Genomic DNA, 9,932 nt, shown 5'->3' with positions numbered 1-9,932 from the left:
TTTTTAGGATACTTCGCCCACATTGTACGACGCGAGCGAGATGGACCGATCCCAAAAAACTTACGATATTGCAAAGTTACCATTTTAGGTGATGTTATCGTCGACTTAGCTGTCGTAAATCTTAAAGTCCGGCTTATTGTTACACTCCCACTGACAGTGTGTAGTATTCTGTAGAGTTGCCGTTGATGTCTCGTGCGCTCGGCGCCTGTTATGAAGACTAGTGAGGAAAGTTGAACGTCTTGGCTCGAGGCCAACTGAAGTGCCCTTTCATACAGAAGACAAATTTGTGTCGTTTCGTAGACGCGCCTAACAAAAATGCAAGCTTTCAAAACGACAATAGAAACCTACTGAACAGCGTTGGGTTGTAAATTCTTCAGTGAGCAGTATTTTCGTGTAGTGCTGTTCACAATATTGCACAAGGTGCTCGTATCCTCTAAGACTGTGGGTGAAATCCTGAAGTGTGATAAAAGCTAATGAAACACAATCAACGAAACGACAGAACAATAACAACAAGCGTGAAGAATTCCACCTGGCCGGAGGCAAACCAGTTGGATATTTATTAGTGCAGCCGCCGAGCAAGTTGAACCAGGGTCTACCAGGAACAAATTCAACGAGTCTTGAACCCAGGATCTGTGGTTCTCAAGGTAAGCGCCCTAACCACTGGGCCACACTGCCTTCTAATTAGTGGACAATCAAATGACAGCTACCAGTCTGTTCTTTTCATGTGCCGTTTTATTTTTCTGTCCAAAGTGGTTCAGAAATATTTCGTTATGACCGCCAATATGCCTAGTCTGGCCGCCATCTTGATTTTTCATGGTACAGCGGGCTCAATTATAACCATGGATATTCTTTGATTGCACGTGACGTCACGGCGGCCATATAAGGGAGCTTAAGCACGCGCGTTTTTGAGACGCGGACAGCAACCGGAAATGAGCTGTGTACCCTTTTAACTTGTCTCCACACAACTACATTTATATTGCTAAGTATCTTTTCTCCATTAGAGATGATTAGTATAAAAATCTGGGAGACACCATTGTCCTGGCGCGCGAAATGTTGTCTTCCGGTTGCCGTCCGCGTCTCAAAAACGCGCGTCCTTAAGCTCCCTATTGGTGGAAAGAACAACAGCGAAAAAGTCTTTTGGGAATTTGACTCTATTATTATGCAAAACTTAAGCTACATTTTACTATTGTTTTGGCACAAACATGGCCGTCTTATCACATGAGTGCAATCAAAGAATTCTGAATGGCAAACAGTTATAATCAGGCAGTCTTCATTACTTACTTTGATCACTTAATCTGAGAGATTTCTTAACCAGTTTCATTCTAATTGATTGATTTTATTTTAAAGCTCCGACGGACTTAAAAGTCTCAGACAGAACTTCCTCAAGCCTTACAATCGACTGGAGTCCGGTGAATGCCAGTGTCGTAGGATACAGAGTTCGGTACCGTCGGAACGATACCTCACCCATAGTTTCTGTGAATTCAAGCTGCACGCCAGCCAGCGCAGGAACGACTGTACAGCAATTTTGCATGAAACATTCCATGAACTATAGCTCCATATTCGTCTGTAACAACAAGACCACCGTGTACCTCAAGAATCTGACTCTTTACACGTTTTATTGGATTGAAGTCACGGCGTTCACTTATAAATCATTTGCAAATAAAAGCTCCAGAATCACAAGCCACACCGACGAGGGAAGTAAGTTTAATCCAGAGGAAATAAGGCTTGCATACAAATTTGTTCCGAGTGTTTTATTTTCAGTAGTTTAGCAGCTCTCATAACCGGCTTTTGTTTGGTATTGTAAGCAGCTTCTATTGCTTTTAAGTCTAAGTCATTGTCTCAACTGTTTAGTCTTTTGTTTTTGGCTAGGTTAGCGAGCCAATCACGTTTATACGTTACAAGAGCTGCTACATCACCCTTTATTTTTGAAAATTTATCGGTAAAAGTGATTTTTAGAATCGCTTATTTTGACTTTTAAATTTCGTGGGCGTGACGTGTTAGGGCTGCTTGTTGGTCTGACGCAAATAGCTTTTGTATAATAGGGAATGAGGCAAGCGAATACATGAGGGACCCTCTAGCTTTCCAGACGCGGTCTGTGATTGGAGAACAAAACAAAATATGATACAAAGAGTAAGATTTACCCAAATTGGCTTGGAACCCATCAGCGTCAGACAAGTGGCTATTTTTAAACCAAGTTTCGCGGGAAAATAAACAATAAACCAAATCGGCTAACTCAATGTTTTACCCAATATCCCATTTCCGAGTTGCTGCATGCCTCAGTTTCAAAGCGAGTCCTGGTGCACAACCTTTCAAATGGAAATAAGTGTCGTATTCTTATGCAAATCAAACTCATTTCCCCTTCAATAGCTTAGCACCAAGACTCACTTCGAAACCGAGACAAACAGCGACTCGTAAATGGCCTATTCAAACCCTTTGGTAATAGACGTTTTGTTCCAGGTATTTCTATATCATTAAAATGTGAATGCTACATTAAAATGCAAATACAATACACAAAGAATCTTATCCCCGGGAGATTTGAATTGGGTACAACATTTAGTCTATTAGTCATTTTCCCGCAAAACTTGGTTTAAAAGTAGACAGTTTTCTGACGCTGATTGGGACAAACCAGATACCAGATTCTTACTCTTGAATAAGGGCCTCTTGATGATACAACAAGCAATGCACTGTAGCCAAGCTACATGTCTTGGAGATCAGTGAAAATAGCAGTCTGGAATAGTTACAGGATTACTCGAATATTTCCCTATTCCAAATGGTGCCTTTTCAAAATCTCCTTAAGCTTCACGTCGTACTGTGATAGTGGTTTTGGTGTCGTGTCCATGGTCACACAACCAATTTAGGGTGCGTTCGATTGACCCTATTCCAGAATAAGAATACGTGGAGTGATGATTTAAAACGGTATGTCTGGCGTTTTGAAACAACAAGGATAATAAAGATATGCTTAAAATAGAATTTTAGCGGAAGTTTGACAATTTTAATGTGAATCTCCGTAAAAGCGAAGGATTTCTAACTTCTATTCCACGTATTCCTATTCCGGAGTACGGTCAATCAAACGCGCCCTTACTGATGTTATCGACTAGTTTGGTATTAGTGACTTTCTAGTGAGTCCCAATCGTTGGTGGGGCCAACGCTTTGGTTTAAAGTTCGTTTAAAAAGACAGTTTTGAGCATTGCACCCTCCCTTCAAAAAGGCTCTAACTACTCAGGATTCACGAGGGTGTTACAATTAGCAAAATAGGCTCTTACAACTGACCAATCAGGTGTCTTCCTTGGAAGGGGCCCATGCATGGTAAATTAGATGTGCTGCGTTGTCTCTTTGTTTCTTGTTTGGCGTAAAGGACATTATCCACCTGACAGTATTGGTCATCACTAATTATACTAAGTTTGTCCTTTTGTATTACACTTTTGTTTTTTTTCCTCCTAAATAGAACCAAGTAGTCCACCTGTGAATATAACTGCATACGTTCATAATTCTACAACAATAAGCGTAGCTTGGCTCCCTGTCCCGAGACAGTATCGAAATGGAAGAATTATCAGCTACAATGTGGTTATGACTGCCGGTAGCTCGTGCGATAAGTCTAATGACTTCCCAGTGGCAGACGGCAAAGAAGATGACCATCAGAATGTTACAGTATCTGAACTCTGCAAGTATGAAACGTACACGATCATGGTGTCGGCAGAAACGAGTAAAGGCCCGTCAATTCCCAGTACGGGTTTTTCAGTGAGGACTGCCGAAGATGGTAAGTAAACTATCTTAGCATAGGACCAAAACGTATCTCGATATCTTACTGTAAATGAGAGGTGCATTATCGAGTATAGACACGTCACAACCGAGCATTGACAAGAGGGGTTTCGGTCTGGGTTAGCATCCCTCGATATTCGTTTAATTCTCCACGTCACCGAAAATGATAAAGGTAACGATAACGATAACGATAACGATAATGATAATAACTTTATTACCGTGTCGATAATTAACTTGCCTGCACACGGTGTAAACTAGTTGGGGACACGTATCTGCCTATCGACTAAAAGAGATACAGTCTGTAATTAAAAGACTGTTATAATTGTCTATAGTTAAAGCTACAATAGCTCTACCAACTCAGCTAAGCGGGCTGCTTATAGAAATCAGAGTCCTATAGGTCACAAGTTTACTAGCCTTGGCTATTTAGTGCTTTAGTCGGTAAATAAAGTCTTTACTCACTCACTCACTCACTCACTCTTCGAGCCATCAACACAGAAGACGACAAAACTTCTCTCTTCATTAAAAAAATATATCATGCCATATATCTTGGGACTCCGTACTCGGTAGAGTGAAATGAAAAAAAAAAAAAAAACAACACGCAAGCAGCGCTGACAAACATAGTGAAACGCATATTAATAGCTTGGCGTTTAGAAATCTACAACAAACAACGTCAGAAGTAATATTCCGTTAGGAAATACGAAACTATATTTAAATCTTGTTTCCAGTCTTCTACTAGATTTAACTACAGTTCGTATTTCCTAACGGAATATTGCTTCTGAACTAAAAAGATGAATGTTGTAGCATTCGAAACGTCAAGCTAATAATATGCGTTTTACAGTGTTTGTTAACGCTGTTTGTATGTTGTTTTTCTCAAACTTATATTTAAATGGCCAAAGAATAAGAATATCTACAATGAAATGAAAGTAGGAAAGATCATGGTAGGTTAGTTGAAAAACTTAAAGTGCCCCTGTGACCAAAAGATCAATTCTTTTTTTTTTTTTTGATTTCAAAACTATGTTAGCTAAACACTAGTTAAGCGACCAAAGTTTTAAGCCTTGATTTTAAAAGGCGCCTTTTTATTCTAACTGGAATTTTCCTATTTAATGGTCCACCTTTACTAATTTTAAGTTCTTGAGAGAGCTGGATCAAGGAGAAAATGACGTCAAAGGCTCACTATTTTACGAATGCAATGCATGTGTACACCGCAGAAGTAATATGCAGCACGGGAGTTTTGGGCTTTCAGACTTTTAAACTAATAAGCTGCGTTCACACTCTGAAATTTTAATCTAGTTAGCCCTTGACGTCACTTTTCCCATGATCCAACCTTCTAAGGTCCAATCGGTCAGTTTTGAAGGTAACTAATTGCGGACCGTGAAATCCAAAACTTGCGCTCAAAGTAAACGGCCTTTGGATAAAAATCAAAGTTCAACATTTTGCAAGTCAGGTGTCACAAGCAAACACACTTTTAAGTCTGAAGAAAAAAAGGAAATGATTTTTTTTGATCACATGCAGGGGCACCTTAATTAGTTGCAAAGGGAGCTAAAAAAAAATCCAGACTTGAACGGGATTTGAACCCATTACCTTGCAATAGGCCAGTTTCGTATTCTTACAGCTGGACTGGATCGAGCATGAAATGGAGGCTAATGCGGGCAAATTAATTTGCATTTGAAGAGATTTGCCCGCATTAGCCTCCATTTCATGCTAACTCCAGTCCAGCGGTGAGAATTCGAAAATGGTCTATTGCACTACTGGAATCATCAACGCTTTCTTCATCCCCCGCAGCTTTGCCCACCTCTTCTTTCAGTGGTTCATATTTCTCGAGCTTTTCATGTTCTTTCTCCTTCACTCTAGTGTCGCCCGGGATCACAATATCAATATTATTTGGACCATTTACTTTGTTCCGTCATCTCGACCGATATGGAACCTTAGCCGAGATAAGGCAGCGTAGCCAGCAAGTCCAACTCTCTTTGTAGAATAAAACTTTATTACTTTGGTAAAAACGGAAAGACCTTTTACGAGCTCGAGCTGAAGCTAGCGAAAAAACTGGCGGGTAATAGAATCATTGAGACAGAAATTCTAATACTAAAAGAAAGAAACTCTACGCCAATTAATTTAACCAATGATAAGAAACTTACTGCAAAATATAATCTAAGGCTACGTTTACACGGGTCGGGACAAATTTCCGCACGGACGAATTTTGTACCTATTTACATGGAACAGTGCAAATTCTGTTACAGATCGCAATGGTGTTTACATGGACACGTGCAAATTTTGAAACCAGTCGCGGTATTTGAGTGGCTTTTTTAAACTCTCTGTTGTGATTAGTTAAGCTAATGCTTTTAGCCAATCACGTTGTAGTTCGCGGCAAATCAAACATGGCGGCAGACAAAAACTTTATGTGGACAGACAAAATAAATGCGTTGTTGCATGTAGTTTTAAGCTATAAAGTCGGAAAAGCAGGGGAAGGACTTGACTGGGAGACAGTAAGGAGCAAGTACGAAAGCATAACCAAAATGTTTTTGGAAAAGTACCCTGATAACGACAAGAACAAATTCCCCCGAGGCGGCACTGCTTAGATTGGCGAATCAGAATGAAGTTATTGTCAAACGAAGACAAAAGTAGCAAAAAAAAATTTATGCAAATTGTGCAAATTGGTGTAAATGTGAGTCTCCTGCTGAAGTGTTGGTTCTAAAAATAGAAAGATACGCGCAAAGGATGACTCAAGGATATAGTGCATATGGAGGCTTCTACTCATGGACTCCTGGTACTCGTTATTCTCCTCTAACACACCTTCAGGTTTTTTCTCATACCACGTTGCAGCTCTTTGGAACCCGCATGTCTCATGCATCTTCCAGTGAATGTATCGCGCAACGTTATCATGTTGCCTTATGTATTCACCGTTGCACTAATTTCGTACATTCGCTTAGAAGGTCACGGGTGACTCAACGTTTCTCCTTGTTGTCGCTTATGTCCAGGATTGATTTAAATTAGATGCACGCAGTGTCCCGTTATGTCTAAGCTTCAATTATGTTTTTACGACAATCCAGTGAATATTTGCTTTGGTATGATTTGAAAGCCAGGCAAGGGGCTGAGCTGGGGTGGGAAGCCAAGAGAGAGGTCCTGGGAACGAGGTTGAAAGTTAGGGAAATCTACACTTTGAGACGTTTATCGGGTATATTTAACAATTATTCGCCGAAGGAGAGGTGAATATCGGTGTCTGACACTTGCAGACTGCAGACTGCAGACTGCAGACAGCAGACCGCATACTGCAGACAAGCCCTAAATCATAATTATATAAAGCTAACCGTTTTAAAATGGGTGCTGAGACTTAAGCTTAAATACTGTTTATCAGCGCCATTTGGAATGGGTGCATAGTCTTAAATACTTTTTATCAGCGCTATTTGCAGGCAGTCTGCAGTCTGCGGTCGTCATACACCTGGTGAATATCGGTGAATAATTGTTATAGTATAATTACGTAAGTGATTATTTGAAAAATATGCACTTTCTTTAAAACAATTTTAATTTCTTCGTCTGACACCTCGACAAAACGGCTTGCGGTCATTTTGAAAAAAAGCCGCTTGGGTGATTATCGCGTAACAGTCATCTCAATGCAACCAAGAGAAAATGAGGGTCTCAGTGCAGAGAATTTTCAGTAATCACCTATTTATTTATTTATTCTAATTTTGGATATAAGTAATGGAGAGTAATCATGACACTTATCAAAATCTGCATGCATCTAATTAGGATCAATCCTGGACATATCTTCCGGGGGAGGGGGGGGGGGGGGGGCGTACTCCCTTATATGGGCTATATAGGTATGTCCGGCAACAAAGGGTATGGTTTGTTAGCCGGTTTGGTCTGAAATAGGAAGAAGCTTCTTCTTCGTCATTAGGCGATAAGGCCGTCAACAAAGCCCTTCTCGAATTATTACGCCAACCGTGTAACAGGTGAAATAGGTCTGAAAAAAGGGTATCCAATTTTCCATTGGTAGGGCTAGCGCTCACATGGTTTATATGGGGTAGAAAACTAGCAGTTCAAATTACACTATAATCAGTTCAGTTATCAAATAATTGGTCATGTCTGAAATAGGGTATGAAAAATCGCAGATTTTGGTCTGAAATAGGGTAAGGGTCTCAGGAAGCGGGCCTCACACCCCAACTCAATTTTCCTGGGAGTCCTCCCCCGGACATCTCTCTTAATATCGGATTATTGAAGAGCGTTTGACACTCGAAGAAGAAGAAGGGTAGGGTAAGAAACGATCTTCAGTAAGACGGAAATTTGAGGATAAGGGCTTGTACGTCTTGAGATGGTTTCAGTAAAGCGCCGAGAACTATGAATCGTGCTATTGCTCTGTGTCGAAATGTGTGGAGAAAAATACTACTAGTAATTATTGTTATTGGTCATTACTCTACCTTTTGTTTTTTTCCTATGCAGCACCGGATAAGGCGCCTACAAATCTAACGGTTATCAAAGTCACGGCTGACTCCATTCAGATCTCTTGGCAACCGGTACCCCGGGAATCTCTAAACGGGAAATTATTTGGCTATAAAATTCGTTGGAAAGAGGAGAAAGCAGAAAATTACACTTACCAAGAACTTCATACGGAAATCAAGGACCCCAGTGCACGAAGAAAGAAAAGGGCAGTGATTTATTTTGACCATCTGCCCACTAACTTCACTCTTCGAAACTTGACTGTATACACGAATTATTTAGTGGCAATAGCCGCCCGCACTGGAGCCTTAGAAGGACTGGGCCCATATAGTCAGGATGTAATTTTAAGGTCGGGCGAAGGAGGTTAGTGGCTGTCAAAGTAAGCCTTATCTAATGTACTATTTTCCATCGATGAGATAAATCTCTCTGGGCTATACACCTTATTCCAAAATAGCCACCATTTTAGTGTTCTTTTGTTTGCTTGCTAATTAGCCCTTGTTGCCTCATTTTGGAGAATTTTAGCATCGGCAACGAGTGCGAGTACGAGAGCCAGTACAACTTGTACGCGTTCTCGAAGTCGTGGTCTACGTATTTTGGTAAGAGTAAAATACGAGTTCCAATCTTCAGAAAACCACATTTTAAGCTGCTTTTCAGGCTTAAAAACCTCCCAGATTATTTACCCAACACTTGAGGATTGTTAGTATATGATTATTACAGCCTTAAACTAAAAGAGAGAGTTCTAAATTAAACGCAATCTCCTTTTGACAAACTCGTACTTACCGCTACGACTTTTCGGTGTAAAGTTCTCGCAGACCAACTTGACGTGACGAGTTCAGCACGCCGGGCTGCGCAGTACGGATGCGCAAAAATCAAAACCCCAGACAATCTCGTCCCCAGAGTCCGAACACGGACTCTGGCCACTTCCGGCTGTTCCACGCAGGCGCAGAAATTTGAGACACAAGTGGCTGTCAATGGTTACAAAAATACAGTACAATTCATACTTAATTGACCGCTCCCCATAGGGGCTTTTCAGGGCCAATGAAACACAACGAAACGACGGGACAGAACAACAACAACTTTTAAGCACCCCAACTGGCCGGAGGCAAACCAGTTGGCTATTTACAAGTGCAGCTGGGAGGTTGAGCCATAGACTACCAGGATCAAATTCAACAAGTGGCCAGGGTCCGTATTCTTGGTCAGCACCATAGTCAGCACCATGGTGACTTGTTACGTCACATTAACGACTGCGACTTGTTAAGCAGTTACTGGTGTTTCATTGGTACCACAACATTGGCGTTACGTAAAACAGCGTTCTCGAGATAATCCTACTAATGAGACAATGTGACCTAAACTGTTGTTCACTTAATAGAGAGTGTCTGTCAAGAGTGAATTAGATAAGAGTGTTTTTTACGGCATGGGTGGGCTCCCCAGCACAGTCACAAATGAGTCTGTTTTTAGAATACCCATTCCCGCGAAAATCAGTTGTCATGTCTGTGTGAAAAAAACATGGCAGAAGCAGTCACGCGTGACATGGCTTCTCCTGGTTGGTTAAAGTGGCGGCCCGTTGTTTGTTTTCGCGCGTCAAGTGTATCTAAAAATAAGCCATTTGTGACTGTGCTGTGGGGCAAGGCCGCAACTTGATAGAGAAATACTCTTATCTAATTCTCTCTTGGTGTCCGTTTAATAAGGGGTCCGCTTAGTACAGGTTTGTCTGTGTTTTTTTTATCCTGCTTTAGTTCCAA

The 9,932-nt window shown here is 41.0% G+C and overlaps 1 protein-coding gene across 1 annotated transcript in view; it reads left to right on the top strand.

Moving 5' to 3' along the window:
* LOC138050109 (phosphatidylinositol phosphatase PTPRQ-like) overlaps positions 1-8,558 on the top strand; it is an 18,603-nt gene extending 10,045 nt beyond the window's left edge. The window contains exons 4-6 of the mRNA XM_068896579.1: positions 1,348-1,698; positions 3,446-3,757; positions 8,194-8,558. Coding sequence (XP_068752680.1) covers positions 1,348-1,698; positions 3,446-3,757; positions 8,194-8,558 — 1,028 coding nt within the window. The remainder of the gene's footprint in view (positions 1-1,347; positions 1,699-3,445; positions 3,758-8,193) is intronic.
* Positions 8,559-9,932: the final 1,374 nt, after the last annotated feature.

The sequence above is a fragment of the Montipora capricornis genome, chromosome 5 (assembly GCF_036669925.1).
Source record: "Montipora capricornis isolate CH-2021 chromosome 5, ASM3666992v2, whole genome shotgun sequence".
NCBI lineage: Eukaryota > Metazoa > Cnidaria > Anthozoa > Scleractinia > Acroporidae > Montipora > Montipora capricornis.
Note: the sequence above shows the minus strand (reverse complement) of the source record. Positions and strands in the feature narration are given on the sequence as shown.